The sequence below is a fragment of the Maylandia zebra genome, linkage group LG5, assembly GCF_041146795.1.
Source record: "Maylandia zebra isolate NMK-2024a linkage group LG5, Mzebra_GT3a, whole genome shotgun sequence".
Taxonomy (NCBI): domain Eukaryota; kingdom Metazoa; phylum Chordata; class Actinopteri; order Cichliformes; family Cichlidae; genus Maylandia; species Maylandia zebra.
The window spans coordinates 32441756-32459691 of record NC_135171.1 but is presented as its reverse complement, the minus strand read 5'-3'; the positions used below and the strand labels follow the sequence as shown (position 1 = coordinate 32459691).

At 39.6% G+C, this 17936-nt stretch overlaps 1 protein-coding gene and 1 non-coding gene across 5 annotated transcripts in view; both read right to left on the bottom strand.

The window, feature by feature from the left end:
- arhgef10la (Rho guanine nucleotide exchange factor (GEF) 10-like a) overlaps nucleotides 1-17936 on the bottom strand; it is a 114983-nt gene that overhangs the window by 88111 nt on the left and 8936 nt on the right. For 3 of the 4 annotated variants that reach the window (XM_023155086.3, XM_023155087.3, XM_012918184.3), the window contains exons 2-4: nucleotides 13633-13923; nucleotides 8527-8554; nucleotides 472-632 (exon numbers count right to left, since the gene is read on the bottom strand). In XM_023155086.3, coding sequence (XP_023010854.3) covers nucleotides 472-632; nucleotides 8527-8554; nucleotides 13633-13918 — 475 coding nt within the window. In that variant the 5' untranslated portion in view covers nucleotides 13919-13923. Of the gene's footprint in view, nucleotides 1-471; nucleotides 633-8526; nucleotides 8555-12429; nucleotides 12523-13632; nucleotides 13924-17936 lie in introns of those variants that run through there. The other variant, XM_023155089.3, reaches the window with a different exon arrangement.
- On the bottom strand, nucleotides 11964-12035 carry trnap-agg (transfer RNA proline (anticodon AGG)). Its single transcript has one exon. It is a non-coding gene; the product is annotated as a tRNA-Pro (tRNA).

Below are 17936 nucleotides of genomic sequence, written 5' to 3'. Positions count from 1 at the left end.
CATGGCACAGAATATGTGTGTGTGTGTGAGTGTGTGTGTCAGTCTGTATTGTATCAGTATATGTTTGAAAGGGGTACATATGTGTTTATACACATGAAGGCATCTTTATGTGTGTCTGGCCTTTCAATGTAGAAATCACTGAGCCATGAGATGACCACAGATTTGTAATATGGTGTTCTTGCCACCTTTGATCAAGGTCAAGAGATGGAATGCGTGATACTAACAAAATACTGTTTACAATTCATATTGCCAGTTTCATTATGGTGTGGTCCACAGTACTGTTTACCCAATTCTGGAGGCTGTATTGGTTTTTCTATCAGATCTATCCGCAATGTGAACACTGTAATACATAGGTGGAATGAGTTGGAGTCCCAAGGCAAGCTTAGGTTTAATCTTTTTTGGTCTGAAATTGAACCCTTGATCTACAATATAAGGTGCACGGTTCACTGTCAATATAATTTAGCTTTGTACCTTCAGGGATGCCCCTCGAGCCTTGCTTGACGGTTTCTTTGCTGTGGTCTCCTGAATCGACAGAGGACACCACAGCTGATGGTGCCACAGGAAGCCCCCGGAGCTCCTCTCCTACACAAGGAACTGAAGCACTGGGCTCATCTGCTTCTGCTGCTGAGGCACTGGAAGGTACCCAAACATTAGCACAGTTAAACTAACACAGAGTTCTGTGTGCCTCATAATAAGTTAATTTCAATGGGAGGAAGGGGAGGCAGAGTGGTTGGAGGTGGGTGGGTGAGTGGGGGGTGGTCGAAAATAGTTCTTTGCTGTTCAAGCGTGCAAATGCACACTCCCTAAAGTGTGACAGAACACATCTTGCTACTGTCAAATTCATGTGACGTTTCTGAAGTAACTTCTTTCGGAAACAGGAACAGAATTCTTTTCCCAATTTGGCTAGCTGTGCAGCTTTACCTCTAACAAAGAGGATGTTTTGTTTTCCCTTTTGTCTTTGTGCTTATTTGATATTTAAGAGAAGTTTCTCCAAGACAAAAACTGATTTCAAAGAAATTGGGTTGGAAGTGATGACAGTTTTTTTTTTGCTGCATTGGGGAATTCTGGCACCGTCCAACGACCAAAGAAAAGTCTCTAACATAATTTCAGCTTGTTTTCTCATTTGTGTTTCGTTTAATCAAGCGTTTTCAAACATCAAAAGTAAAAGTCAACATAATTTTTAGCAAGCCACCAGAAACAGGAAAATTTCACAGATTTCTATCATATAAATGAACACTAAACCGTACGTGGACATTGTGTCACTATGTGTTTCGATATGCAGTTGTGAAATCAGATCAGAAACCAAGATTAAATTAAGAGGACTGCTTAGCCTCTATAACCTGTCTCATTGCTTTCTTTTTTGTGTATTTTTGAGTTGTTGGGGTTGTTTTAATGGTATTTAGAGGCTCTTTGGTCATGAACATCTTCCTACCAATGCTGAAAATATAATAAAAGCTACATATTGTAGAATTATTGTTTAAATCTTGTGACAGCAATGTTATGCCATTAAAAAAAAAACAGTGATACCCTCAGTTGTAACTGGGCTATACTTTGCTGATTCAATTATTCACAAGAACTTTTGCAAAGCCCAAAGTGTGCTACTTGAGTCACTTAACTTGTCCCTGAGCACTGTCATATCATCGTCTGTCATGCCTGAGGCTGACTATAATTACTACTGGCTTTATGAATGAAAACATGCCCTGAACCAGCTATTAAAATCAGACTCTAGCACCACAGGGGGGAATCGTGTTGATACAGCTATCACAATGCTTGTGTTGATGCTGCCAGTGAGGCATTTTTCTCCCCCACATGACTGATAATATGACAGGATCCAGCATGTAGGAGAATCTCATCTACACTAATTAAATTGTCTCTCAGCTAAACACCTCAGCAACACTTGCAATGCCAGTACCAGCAGCAGCAGCTACTCAAGATGATGGGCAACTGGTAGACAAATGAGACGTGCCAGAAGAATGTTGTCCATGGGAACTGCTGGGGAGGTAGCCTCGCAAGCTTGAAATACACTGTTGGCATTCAACAATCTTGCAAACTGTTATCTTTCACTGCGGGAGCATGCAGAGCGCATACAATGATCAAAGCTAGCAGGAAGGCGTTTGTACCATCTGCGATTTTTGGACTATGGAAAGGTAAGATTAACTGAGTTTTTGTAATGGAAGCATTGCTTGATGGAATTTTAAATGCACTCCTCTTTGACATTGGTTATGTCTCTACATATACACACAAAAGGTATTGTAAATACAGCAGATCCCGGGAATAACATCGGACCCGAGCTTGAAGGATAAACCGCCCGCAGGGGCGTGCTGGGTGTTTACACATATATATATATATATATATATATATATATATATATATATATATATATATATATATATATATATAAAATAAAACGTCAGTTGTCGTTTGTGCCATGTTTCCCTGTTGCACAATAAGCGCCTGCCCCATAGGTGGAAGCAGATACGCCTTGCCAACATGTTGTATTACAGCTACTGATAATACCGTTTGGTTTTACAGTGGTGTCTAGTTCTGCAAAGTATTACTCTGATGCATTGTCTATGATGTGGCATCATTCATCTCAATCTGAAGGACAAAAAGGATCTCCTCCCACATGAAAACAAAAAAAAGCTATTTCTCATCACATTTCTTGCAATGAACTGATCTCTTGTCATTAAAATTACTTGTGTGGGAAAAGAGCAGAGTCAGAACAATAGTGATACACAGATTGCCTCCCTGACTGTGTGCATTCATGTCAAGTATGAGTAATTTGAGCAGGGTAGCAATCGATCCAGGAATATTTCTGCGCACCCCCGTCACAACTTATCTCTGCCTATAAGCCCTAGTGAGTCATATAGCTTAAGGAGAGAAAGAGGAATGATTTTCCAATGCAAATGACATCGCCTGGGGCAGAGCACAGCCTAAAGTGGAAGCTGCTTGAATGCAAATACTGCATTTCCATCTGTTTCCATTCTCTTTACCAACAGCACCAGAGCAGTGCAATATGCCAAATCTCTGCCCGTTTTAGCCCCTCGATCTCTCCTGATCATCTCAGATAGAGCTAAAAGGAAAAGTGACCCTTTGGAATTATCAGAATTTCTCTGGTGATTGCTCATAATATGTGTGGTAGAAAGGACCCAAAGCACACAGTGTTATAGACACGTGAATGACTTTATTTACAATTTGCTTCCTGCTCATAAGGCTTTTCAGCCACCTCTTTCTGTGCAGCACACCTTCCCCCTGGTCTCGGCATCCTACTAAGGGAAGGCGTGGCCATGCGATGGAAAACCTCCCCTGACACCACACATCCCGCCATTGCCCCGCCATTGCCCCCCCATTGCCCAACTTAGGCCGGGGAGCTATCTGGCCTAGCCTACTCTCCATACCAATGTGCTCAAAAGGGTCCTCCACTAATGGCAAAGGGCGCAAAGGTTTTTTTTGGTATGGCCAGTCAGTTGACCAGCTCACATCCCAGGCTGGACACGCACCATCGATGCAGATCCCCCCAAATGCACGGGCAGTAATTTGGGCCATAATTCATTCCAGAGTATTGTCATATCCCATAATCCCTTCCACTGGGTTATAATGAGCCGCCTGGAGATTCATTTCGCAGCAGCTCTTAGGCGCCAACAGCTGGGTGTGTTCCTCTTCTGTGCGAGTGTCACGACTCACTCGCTAAAGCCTATCTTTAATCAATACAAAATGCGGGTAGGTCAGCGCTGCATCAGGGCACACCGTGTGACCATCAATTCTTATCACTTGGTGAAAGGCTGAGCGTAAGGTGTCATCACGATGCTGTTCAAGTGGAAAATCTCCCATGGAGTGAATTACCGGAGCCGGCGGGGCCCTGTCATCTCCTTCTCACCAGAGTAAGTGTCCGACGACCCCCACGTCACCGCTGAGTGCAGCGCAGACACTACACGCCACTAAACGTTGTGAACACATCCCCAGCTGAACCACAAACCACACCCCGCCACAGTGATCTGAATGATCTTCATCTAAGTCAATGTGTCCAAACATAATTTAAAGAACAAACAATAAACAGCAGCACTTTTAGTGTTTTTATTAAGCACACTGAGGCTACGTCCACACGTACACGGGTATTTTTGAAAACTGAGATTTTCTGTTTTCGTTTTAAAAAAATAATCCCGTCCACACTTAAAGGCAGAAATGAAGGAAAACACGGCTATGAACATGCCAAAGCAGCAGGTGGCGATATATTCCTAACCATGCAGAAATGTTGGCCAATCAGAAGTCTAGAAGCCTCGGTGGGAAAAAGTAAACAAAGCTGGGGCATAGAAACAGAACCGAGTTGTATGTGTGGAGGGACAGTAACTGTGTGTGTATATGTAAGCATTTAAACACTGCAGAGAGTAGAATTAACAGTATTGTAGAAATTCATTTGACCGAAACAATAACGTGGCGCACAGTGTGACGTCAAAAAATGCGCACACCTTTGACGCTGTGTTTTCTGCGTTTTTCTCGTCCACACGTAAATGCAAAAACGGAGTTTTCAAAAATATCCACCCTGGCCGGAGTTTTTAAAAATCTCCGTTTTCAGTGACCAAAAACGCCGTTTACGTGTGGACGAAAGGTGCAAACGCATAGAAAAATCTACTACTTATCCTGAACCTTTTCCAACTTGCACACTGTGTTAATGCCAAGCTTTTCTGTACAGCAATGACAGACTCCAATTAGACTGCACTGCAAGTCTTGAGTTCATGGCTTCTCATTATATTTATATACTAGTTTGCTTTGAATGTTTTTACAGAATCATCTTTGTTTCTTTTTCGTTCACAGCAACACCAACAGAGGGAAACACAAGGTGAGAGTTCTTCAAACAAAGTGGCTGTGAAAAATAAATGCGTTCTTCATGGTAGATTAGACACGTTGCTTTCCAAGGGCAAATGTGTAAAGTTCCCCGCAAAGTTGCAAAAGGGAAAAAAAGGTGAAGGCAAAAAACTTCTGTGGGGAAAAACAACAAAAAGTGAAAAAGGAAAGTTATTCGGTAAGGTTAAGGCTCTGTGTGCATAAAACAGATGCATGCAGACACGTTGTCATGGTATCTTTTGTGCTAATCTTTTCACTGCTGGGGTTCCGTGTCATCCGTTTAATGAAAACTATCTGTCAAGTGTTAAAATGTGAAGTCAGAGGTAAATGCTGGTATCAAACACTGACATGCACATAAAACTCAGGAGAGAAGTGCTGCTTTGAGCCTAATAGCTGTAACGAGCTGATGTGCTGTCATAGCAGTGCTAAAAAAAAACATATTTCTACAATAACATTCGCAAAGTAATTTTGGCAATATTATTCTAAAACTGCTGACAGATTTAGTGGATGTGCTGACAGTCTTAACACCTTGATTGTGGAAAGTGCTATTGATAGCTTTTCTTTAAAAGGCAGACTATTGACTAAACCAAACTGGAAATGTGCACTCAGCACAAATCTTCCTGAATGAGAAATTGCCAAGACCTCGCTGTGACTTTATCGCACACACACAGGCACGCAAGCACACACGTATATAATCATTTATGAGCTCACATATGCACACAGCAGAAATGTACACATACAGACACGCTCACACCTGTGTACAAACACAGGCAACTTCTCTCAGCACAGGAAAGTCGACAGGAATCCAAACTATCAGCAGAGGTTTCTGAACACACTTCCTAGAAGCACAGGTGGGAGACCTCATGGTTTCCATCAAGCAAGCACAGAGGGTAGAGAGAAATTATTCTGATGAGATCTCAAACCAAAGGGGGTTTTTTGGTCTTTTTTTGTAGTTTTAATGTTTTTTTCATAGACAGAACTAAAAACAATAGAACTGCACACAAGGTCAGTGTGTAAAAGATAGTACAAAAAGCAGTATAAGCTACAAAGCTAAGAAGAACAAAAAACAGCTAAATTTTCCAGCACAATCCCCAGATATTTGATCGGAGCACCAGGGAATTCAGAGGCCAAGTCAATACCTAAATCTATTCCGAAACTATTTTTGTAGTAGAGTAAGAGCTATAATTCTGCCGAAGCACGACACTGATAAATAAAATCTAAATCAATGCTAAGACAAAGTATACTGCCCATAGCGTGCCTCTGCAGCCTTTTTTAAATAGTGTGTCCTGCTGCCACATAGACAGTCAACCACACGGTGTAACAGCAAACGTGACTCATCAGACCACGTCTACTTCCATTCACTCACATGCCTATTAAAGCACTTTCAACATAGGAGATGGGGTCAGTGTGGGCTCTTTGACCAGTCTGTCGCTACATATATCCACACACAGCAATCTTTCCTGTGTTCTGACACCTTTCTATCACTGACATTGTACAGCTTTTTTCTTAAATGTGTGCCAGAATATCTCTCCTGTGGGACTGAAACACACGGGTCAGTTTTTGCTCTACACTTGAGTCGTGAATCCTGAGTGATTATAGGTAGATAGAACTGTCCTTTTTTAAAGCAAACATACCACTTAGAATCTAGGATAATCTACCTCTTGATAAGTTCAGCTGTAACTATATAACCAGTGTAAGTCAAGTGTTTGTATATTGCGGCTAATTTCAGTGTTCACTTTATTTTCATTATTATTGACTGGCGCAATGGATTTTACCTTTGGGGATTTAATAGGATGACTGCCTTTCAAGCTTACGGTGAGTTCAAACACACCATGAGCTGAAATATGCTTTGGAGAAACTCTAATTCTGCCCGTTAGTGTCTGGGTTTCTGTTCTGTAAGTGACTTTGACTGCTGACCTCCCCGTGGAGAGCAGGAGGCAAAAAGACAGTTTCCTTAGTGGAATCAATAAACTATCAAATCATCATTTACTATGCAGACGCCTCACAGCAAATCATCTTAACTGCATGAAAGATGATTTCTGACTGCATCAATATCAAGGTCATTTCATGCACCTTCTCAGGAATGGATATTTTGTCTGCTGTTCATTTTACATTTCCAATGATTCAGAGTCAGGTACTGGATTATCATGTATTCATGGATGTAGAAAGTTTCATTCGTGAATGTCAAATATTATATGTAATATTTCCAAAAGCACAACAAAAATAAGTAAAATGTACTCCCCGTGGAAGAGAACCACGCAGTTAGTATTATGCGCCAAGTTATGCCGTGATCTGCCTCCTAATGTCCCTGTACACCCACACAAGCATATTCAGCTATTCTGGCTGATTAGACCACTCCTCAGGTTGGAGGCAGTCAGACTTCTGCTTGGAATTATGTGAGGACTCTGTGTACAGATATGAGTACATGGAGTCCTCCCCCACAACTCAGAGCAAAGCTAACAGGCGAGGGAGGGAGCTGTCATTTATAGTCATACACGCCCACACAGTTCTAAGAAGTCTAATCAGCAACAACACCAACAACAAAAAAAAATGGAATGAACTTGTGGGCGTTCCATATGTGCAGGGCTTTAACAGGTACCACAACACTTATACAATGAAGAATAATGGAATTCAATTTGTTCTACTCAAAGCAATAACAAAAACAAACACAGCCTGTATCCACAGGCTGTGAGGCTCCTGAACTCTCTGCCCCCCTCTCACGGACAATAACCATATCCAACTTCTTAATAGCAATGAACTGGTCTGCATTGGTGCATCATATCTTTATTCTCTTCCCCCTCCTGCCCCCCCCCCCCCCCCTCTTTCTTAAATAGATAACTATCATATCTGATATCATATCTCACAGTACAATAATATTGAATGGGTTGCATTGTTGTATTTTGTCATGTTTCTCAGGTCTTTGTCTGAATTTCTACGAACATTATTGCTAAGGATTGTCTTATTGCATTGGAGTCACACTGGGTTAAATATGTACACTTGGGTTTTAAGGGGTATTTATTATTTTCTTCTTTTTTTTGGGTTGTATGGAAGCCCCAAACGCAATTTCATTGTTCTTGACAATGACAATAAATAAATAAATACTAAAATAAATACTAAATACTAAAACACACGGGTCTTCGCAGAAACGCTGTCCCCGTTTTTGTAATCGACATGCACCTCACTGTCAGTACATGCATACATTTAGACTTGCTTCATTTCCACTAGGGAGACATTTGCAAAGGATAATGGAGAGAAACCAGGTCTAGTCTTTACTATGTAAAGTGTGCTAAGTTGATATATGTTATGATTTGGTGCTATATGAAGAAAACTAAATTGCATTGCAAAAAAGACTTGCAAAATTTACATTACTACATTAGGAATTATAGATGAGGCTAATCCTAATATACTGTATGCATCATTGTGAGTCAGGCAATCCAGTGATTTCCCTCTAGAACTGTATCAGCAGAAGCACTTCATACTTGACATCACCTCGTCATTATCTGTGACATGTCATCTGGCATTTAATGTTATAACGTCACAGTATCTCCCACTCAATGTCGTGTTTGGATGAAGTGCAAGCATGACATTATCGCAGGCGTAATGACATAATAGTAATGAGTTTACTTTCTCCACCACCCTTTAGTGATTTTCCCCATGGTCTGATCATAATCAAAGGCAACTTACCAGTTGGGTGACTCAGTAACTGGAACATCTGTCAAAAAGAGCAAAACAGCAAGCATGAGGCAAATTATTCCGAAGAAAATGAAGCACTACGTACAAACTTTAAAATGAAACTTTACCACGTGATAAAAAGACATTTTGTGACTCTGGTGTATTTATTATTTATTTACTACTCGTATGCAGAAATTTTCATAAACTAAATTTGTGTTTAGAATTTAAATAAACTCATGAGTGTTACTAAAAGTGAAGCAATATGTGTATAAACCACAGCTAAAAGTGATTTGCATGATTGTAATGTATTCTGATGGCATACGTTCTGTACAAAAAAAAAAAAAAGGTGCCCTTAATCAAAGGCTACAATCAATCTACTTTGGCACCTTTCACAAAAGCTTGAGTCATCCAAGTGAGGGAAGACTCTACATTTTAGCTGCTCTCAGCTCTCGATTACATAAGACCTCCACTACACACTGTTATCGACACTCAGAATTCCCCTACGCATCTCACAGCCCACTTAACGGATTACCACACATACTTGCTAAAAAAGCTTTTTAATTAAGGACTAATCACTCCACTTTGTCCAACAGAACTTCTCCAAGACCTAAATCTCCCTCTTTATCTGAGCATGTACTTACCAGGGCCTATTTGGCAACATTAGCCAGGTAGTAAATATCAGGGTTCATACGCCTTTTTCAGGATCAAATTCAAGCTTTTTAAGCACTTTCAAGGTCCCTTTTCAAACTTTTCCAGCACCGGCCTCAGTGTGAGCTTGAAGACATTTATAGTGTTTAAGTAGTTTAATGTGTAGGTGCTGATGATAAACACATTTTGAATGAAAGCCGGGGAACTTTGGTACTTAGCACAGAAACAAATGACTTGTCTTTGTGACCATATGGATCGGTCCCTCATATTACCATTATTTCACCCAAAGGCACCAAGTTAATACTCAAAAAAGCTGTACACACAAATATAAACAGTACTTGGTGACAACTTTGCTTTTAGCCTTTAACCCTCTGGGGTCCAGGGTATAACTGGATGTTTTTGACTACTTTTGATTTGGCCTCTATATTTCACCTGTTCATCTTGCCAATCTGTTATTTTCTCATTTTGACAAACTGTATCAGCACAATTTATCTAAATTCAGACAAAATTTTAAATACGAGTAGAAAGTGATATTTTTGACTGTAAAAACCACAAGCATGTTTAACGAATCATTTTCATAACTTGTAATGCAAATACAAATTGTACATTTTTAAAAAATATGCACAGTTTTGCAAACAACAAAGTTATATGGTACTATTTACCTAAAAATGCAGCCAAGGCTCAGACGTTTTTTTATATAACCATTTAAAAGTATGTACAGAACAATCAGGTGTTCTGCATCAAATAAGAAGGCACACAAATTATTTATGCAACTCCAAAAAAAAGTTTGTGTCCACTATAAAACAGATGAGAACAGCGCAGGGATAAACCTGCAGGTCTGACAGCAGGTGTGTCACTCAGCATTTACACTGCAATCTGCCTTTGGTGGCTTTTTTGCAGCAACTGTGACATTCACTGTGACATTCACACTAACTACACAAGGCAACACACTAACTTGAGACTACAAACACACACATTAAAACAGCAGCCTACAGGTATGTTAGCGCACAGATCACCGACTGGCCGAGGCAGGGGCGGGATCACACGTTGAAACAGACACAAGGCAGCCCAGGCGGGGAAATTTTTCTTTTACATTTTGCGACTCATTTTATTTCTCTGTCTGGTAAGAAAACTATTCAATCAGATAGTTATTTGTGGTGAATGAAATACAGTTACACTTTCAAGCACCACATCTGAAATTCAAGCACTTTTCAAACCTTGAAAATACAACATTAAATACACCATTAAAATTCAAGCATTTTAAGCACCCGCACAAACCCTGAAATATAAATGTATAGCGCTTTTCTAGTCCCTAAGGACCCCAAAGCACCTTACACTACATTCAGTCATTCACTCACACACTGGTGATGGCAAGCTACATTGTAGCCACAGCTGCCCTGGGGCGCACTGACAGAGGCGAGGCTGCCGGACACTGGCGCCACAGGGCCCTCTGACCACCACCAGTAGGCAAACATGGGGTTAGTATCTTGCCCAAGGATATTTGGCATGCAGCCAGGAGGCAGCCTGGGATCGAACCACCGACCTTCTGATTAGCGGCTGACCTGCTCTGCCACCTGAGCTACAACCACCCCCATACTTATATCTACATAAGTTCATCCAATTAGTTAACTCTGCTCTCTAACGCCTGTCTGCTTCGGGCAACAATTAAATCCTTTTAAGGAGAGATTAAATCCACAAGCAACTGGTTGAAGTCACTGAGACTCTGCCTCGCTACAGAAAACAGATTAGATCACATTAAGTGATGAAAAATCACATTTACATCTCAGCTTACCTGAGATGAGCTATTAGGCAGTGGCATAGTAGGTGCAGTTCACCGTTATGCCCAGGGGCAGTTTAATGGAAGTTGCGTAATATAACACAGGGCTGGAGCTTGTGGGTTTCACAGGTGAAAAATATCAAAACAGTAACCTTCACTTTTGTCGATAAGAAAGCTCCATTTTATTCCATTTGTACTTTCAGTGTACTTTTAATAGAGTTTTGTAACCAGAATAGGTATTATTTTGATGACTTGAAACGCCTGTACAGCCAACCACACAGTCATTTTCACTTATACTGCTGACTTTATTCTATTTCATACTTCTACCTCACTACATTTGACAGACATTTATTTGCTTTTTAGACCAAAAGACAGGAGGATGTAAAACTTTGAATGCAAAGCTTTGGATGCTTATTAAAAACATTTTTATAAATTATACAGTATTTCCACATCTGGAAATTTTTACATGAGTAATTATAATCCATCCACCCATCCATTTATTCTCTTCTGCTTATCTAATTCAGGGTCATGGAGGGTCATGTGCCTACCCCAGCTGTATTGTAGTACTAAGAAAACATAACAATGAAAACAGACTAAGTACTATTATGAAGGTGGTAAATCTATGATGTAGGTTACACAGTCATCGTGTTTGCAAAAGATTCTTGGGAGAAGCCAGGAGGAGAAACACCCAGCCTCAGGGAGCAGATATTACACCAGATGCCCATCCCGAGGAAGGGAAAAAAAAGTCTGTGCCAAATCACACATGTGATTCATGTCCTGTCATAACCCCTTGGGAAACAAAGGGGCAGCTGAAAGTACCTACCGACTCTGTGTAATTCACTGAAGTCCTTAACGTCAATAATGGCAAAACAGCAAACATGAGGCAAATTATTAAAGAAAATGAAGCAGGTATGTACAGAAATAGAACTGTAAGATAAATATGCACAAATAACCACTGCATGCTGAAAGAGAAGCTCTCTTACCTATACTGGTGAATTTTACTAATAAAAATGAAACATACCTAGGGCTCGTCCGGGATTTGAACCCGGGACCTCTCGCACCCTAAGCGAGAATCATACCCCTAGACCAACGAGCCACGTCTATTACGCTGCTGCTCAGGCTAGAGGTGTTCAGAGAGTGTTCTGGGTGTCACGTTACCAGTTTTCGGGACACAATGCATAAAAAAGTAGCTATACGTCTAAGAAAAAGCATTGCGCATCTCTTACCGCGACAGTCTTTTACTACCTTAAAAGCCGATGACCGCTAACTGCTGTCCATGAACAAGTTTATGCGGCTACCCAGTACTGAGTTTGAGTAACGTCATATCTAAATATGCCAGCTAGTTTCGTCAATAATTTCAGGACATGGATTGGATTACTATTTTTTGTCGATGCCTACACGAGTAAATTACTTATTTTAGATATTTCTGTTCATATCCGTTTGTTTACCTGTGTCCATTTTAGAGGCTGTACAAGAAAGGCTAGCCTTACCGCGTGCCCAATAAAGCTGTTGATGCAGGGTTGTACATAGATGAAAAGACAGTTCGCAAAAAGCAAAAAACAAGGAATATAACTTCCGTAAAGAGCAAGTTAACAGCTACCCACACGATCGCCGCCCGAAGTTACCTTGCGGTAGCTCGTTGCTGTGAATGCAATACAGTTATTATGCAAAGGTAGATTGTGTCTGCAGGCTGCTGTTGGTCTGTGACAAGCGTCGGCATGTTGGCTGGCGGTTTGTTAATATTTGAGGAGTGCCAAACATGCGGCCGGAGGCCACAACTTGGGTCCACTTTGGATGGCTAGCATTACGTTTTAATAAAATTAATATCTTCATCTTTTGTGCTGCTGCCAGCATTGCTGTGCAGGTGTGAAAATGTCTGGAAAATTATAAGTAATTCTAGATCTAGACAAGTTGTTTGAAGCACAAAGACTGTAATTGTCAGTTTTTGTGCCTCTCCACTGTGAAGCTTACATTGTACCGCATGGCAGTAGGCTCTCAGGCTGTTCATCATCTGTTTTGTAAATGGAAACTGCCTTAAATCAGAAGATAATTTTACAGGAAATAGCCTAATACTTTCTGATGCCTGGGGAATTTTTAAGCAAGCTGAGCAAGAGCGGCCTTTCACTTGGTTTTTTAATAAAATCCTCTTCTTAAATAAAAAAAAATGTAAGGAAAAAAGGCATTTCTGAAGGTTATTTTTCTTAATATATGGTATTGCACAATCATTTCAATTGAGACCGACTTGGACTGTATGTAGTCCATCAGCCAAAGTGAGTATGAAATCCCATGGTTTTATCTGTTTGATGTGTGGCTTTGATATGTTTGATAGAGTTAAGTTTTGTAGTGGAAGATAAAAATGTGAGTAAATGGGTGGTCTTAAAAGGATTTCAAAGGGACTATCTGTTTCAGTTCAAATGTAAAATTGGCAAATCCCTTGACATTTAAAAATATCTAAAAAATAAATAAATAAATAAATAAATAGCACATCTGTTTACTATAAATAACTGTTTGAAGAAGCTGACTTTTCTCCTTAAAATATAATAACGATAATCACACAGCCCCCATTGTACACATCAGATTGGCCAATTATTTATGCTGTTTTGTAGAATGTATTTATTATTTTACAAAATACATAACTAAGAAGCCACATGACCATTTGCCTGATACCCCTTTTACTTCTGGACACTAGTTACCTGTGGTAGAAACTGAAACTGGATCCTTGGTGGCAACGCCGTCTGGTCCAGCAGAAGGTGAAGTTGTAGTTGTGCTGTCAGTAAATGTTTGTGAGACGCTGCCTGATGTCACGTTGTCTTCATGCTTTGATGCGTGGACAGGTTTGACACAGTCTGTGACCGTCTTACTGTCTTCCTGAAGTTTATCCTCATCTGTACTGTCATCAAACTCAAACTCTTCTCCTTGCTCCTCGTCATCATCCTCTCCATCCTCTTTTAGCAGTTGCTGAGACACCACAGTAGACATAATCGCTGAAAAAGAGTGAAACGTCTAGTGTAAATGGTTTTGTTTATAGCATTTTCATAACAGATAATAACTTAGAGAACAAAACAAGAAAAAGTATCGTGTCCACGTAATCAAAAAAAGACCTCAGCATTGAAAAAGATAAGGTTACTTGACGCACTGAATGACAGGGTGATAATACACTCCAAGTAGAAAGCAGAGAAAAGGTGGTGGTTATATCATCCCAAGTCTAATAATAAGCTGCTCCATCAAAAAACATTGTGCAGACATTAAGTATGTTGTTTTAACTCTCATCACTGCAATTTTAATACCAGGATCAAGGCAAAAAGGTAAATAAGCTCGAAGACTGGAATGTCGTCTTAACTTTGCAAACATACCAAAGCTGCTTAAGAGACACAAAGAAGTAGGAGATAAAGATCTCTGTTGTACTAAACAACACCAAACTGGAAAAAATGAACTTTTAACCTTGCAGTGTGTTCAGAACAAAAGGATGAACACTGGACTTTTTGTTTTGGACATAAGATTCGTGTACACTTTTTTAAATACTAAGGAAATGAAGTCATTCACACAACAGATAACTGTTTTATGAATGCATAGAGAACACTGTAAGAAGAAGCTGAATTCATCTTGTCTTCTCAATAAATACATTATGATTTTAGAATCTTTCATACTGGTACACATAATAAAGGCCATTTCATTGTGATTTCACAATCGCACTTTCAAAATTCTGTTTTATTTTGTTGTTTTATAATTTCTATGGCACACATTCCCACAAGGCACTAAATTGCTCCAATTATTAAATATGTTGTACTTACTCCATTTCGGCCCATTTTAGTGCACCACGGCTGAACCCAGCATCTGCTTTGCATTTCGATTAGCACCAAACTGCTTCCAGTGCTGGAACATTGTTGGGATTAGGGGGGGCAGTTTGTCAGACTGCTTTGGGAAAATGACAGCTAAACACGGGATGCACGGGAACACAGCCATGAAACATGTTGCTTGAGGATTGTAAAAATCATTGTGAGCAATTTTGTTTGACCTGGATACAAGGATAATGTCTGTTATGGCTCTCATTAGCTTTTACTGCATGCTGACAGCTCAATTTGGATGATGTTTATTTGTGCTGTGCTTCTGGTTTAGTGATGGCTTTCAATCCTAAAGCAAATGTGTTTGAAGAGTAGGTTCATTAGTTTTCATTGTAATCTTAAAACACCAATAACATACCAACGTGAACACTAGAGTGTTATTTTGTTCTTTCTTCTGTCCATTTTCCTTTTCGGGTAATTAAAATAACACAAAATAACTGAATGTGTTTTTAAGTTGGTGTTTTATTATAGTTCACTCTTTGCATTGCTGCTAAAAAAAAAAAAGGAAAAACATTGCTTCTGGGAACACAGGATATTCTGCAGAGGAAGGCCGTAGACTAACTTAAGAAGCTATCGTGTTGATTCATCTGACTTACCTCATGTTAGATAAAGTTAAGCATGCATTTTTGTAGAGATTGGAAATGGTGATTTTGGAAGTGTTTTTTAAGGAACACAAGGACTGATTCAAGTCCCCAAAACTTAACAATAGTTTTAGGAAAATGTTGGAATATTGCTAACATTTGTGGGTATTTAAATTAACATAAAACAGAACAATTTAATAGAGAGCACAAGCCTTTCCTCAGAAACTGGTTCTCTGCTTGTTAACAACTGCATGCCAACACAGCCTTTGACCTCTTTCACAACCTCTGTACCACATACACAGTTTCTCCATTCGGCCCACTCCCTGGTCAACTCAACAATGACTCTTTTGTGGATGAAAAAACTTCTGTTCTGTCCTCCAAAAGCATTGTTTCTACATTCGTCACTGCAGTGAGGTACTGATTAATTCACTAGACATTTGGATCATGGCTGTGTAGCCTATGGCTGTATCTCTTTGTAAAAGAAAGGAGGATTTTTTTAAGGAAAGAAGTAGCAGGAATGCATGAATGTTTCAACGGGGTTTGTGCAATATCACAGTATTGCATTATGCTGGTGTATTTAGAAATCCCTTTTAAAAACATTTTTTTAAAAGACCCTCCTCGTTCTACTAAATTGATACTGGATTCCATGACCTGTATTAAGGTCACGCAATGTACATTCCTACATGAAAATGCCATCCGAGGGATGGTGGTGGAAAATTTAACCGAGCCTAGCTACCTGTTGAAATGTGAGACTGTGAGAATTAAAGTGTACCTAATAAAATTGGGGGGGTATTCTGAGTGATAAAGGTGAGCTAGCCAACACAGATACTGCTTTGTGGACTGTTTTAGAAAGCTGCGACTAAAGAGAGTAAAACCTCACAGGGAGAGAGAAAGGAGACTTACACTGATAGTGTCACTTACATTCACACATGTACACTCGACCACTTCTGGGCGTTACACACAAATACAAAAAAATGCAAGCAGAAAAAGAACATTATAAAACCACATCAGGAACCATTATGCAACCACACACATTTTCTCAAGGTGCAGAAGTCAGCTAATAAACGCACCACACACTGGAACAGTTGGGGTCACTGACTGTCAGCAAAGAATCTCTTCAACACTTTTCCGTTTGTTTGACAATTTTTAAGTGAGATCATGCTTTAAAGCTACGGCTTCATGAGCTGATGAATGACCTCTTATGAGAGGTACTTCCCAAAGTTTGAATTGCATACACTCATGTGCTCCGAAATCAGTGTCTTCCTAAGTTAAGCTAAGTGATAGCACTGAGCTACTATTACCCAAATAATGAACATGAGCTGGGTTGTTACTGCAATAACTTATCAGCAATGGTGTTTAACTTTTTCTTTATGAAACTGAATGTCTTAGTATTATTTACAGTTGAAAAAGTATGTCAGCAGAATTCAGCTGAGTGGTCAACAGTGACCCTTTTGGAAAGGCTTGGACAGACCCCCCCATTATACTTTTCAGTATTCATGTTTATAGCTATAATGGGGGAGGGGAACTGTTGGGGTACAGTGCCAGTCATTGACTGTAGCACCTGATAACATAATTAGTTTAATAGGGCTGTGCGATATGACCAAAATCTCATATCCCGATATAAGAATTCTATCGTCCAATAACGATATAAATCACAAAAATGTAAAATTTTCTGTAAATTCTGTGAATCTCGGGCCGCTCGTCTTGCGGGAATGAAACTACACATTTTTAGACATAAGTTGTAAAGGCCGCCGTTTTCTTTGTGAGTATTTATTACACGGCGTGCTGCGGGGAAAAGCCTGTTCTAACGTTTGAGTCTAAGGTTTATTTTTTAGCACCTGGCGGCTCTTTTTTAATTCTCATCCGTAAATAATCTGCTCTTTCACGTGATTCCGTTTATTTTGAAAAGTCTCAACAGGATCTTGAGCTTTATTGTGAAAGGTTTATGTGGAACATAAACAAGCGGACACGCGATGGTGTTACCGTCGTGGTTGCTAACCACAACGCATAAAAACAGGCGCTTGTCCATCCCTAGTGTGGTTATATAAAATATAACAGAAAGAGAACTTTAAGAAATTAATATAGCCACTACAGTGACCATCAAAACGATGAAAAAATATTGCCGTAAACATTTTATTTTGCGACACCACGAAACAAACGATAGCTAAAATGAAACGATAGATGTTTTTATATCATCATCCGATATATATCATTATAACAGCCCTATAGTTTAACATAGTAGCCTATCTGGTGTCAGCTAGCCAAGTAGAAAAGTTCAATCATTTAGTCTGCCCACTGTTCATACCTTTCCTTTATACTGGTTCATTTTATTTATGTATGTATGTATGTATGTATGTATGTATGTATGTATGTATGTATGTATGTATGTATGTATGTATGTATGTATGTATGTATGTATGTATGTATGTGAATGTAAATTTCACCATCTTTATCATACACATGCCAGACTGAAATGTCAGTAGGGTAAAAATATAAAATAGTGAAAAAATAAACATCAGCCAAGCTTAACACTAAGTTCACTGGAAAGTTTCTGCTGTTGTGCTTCCACAGATG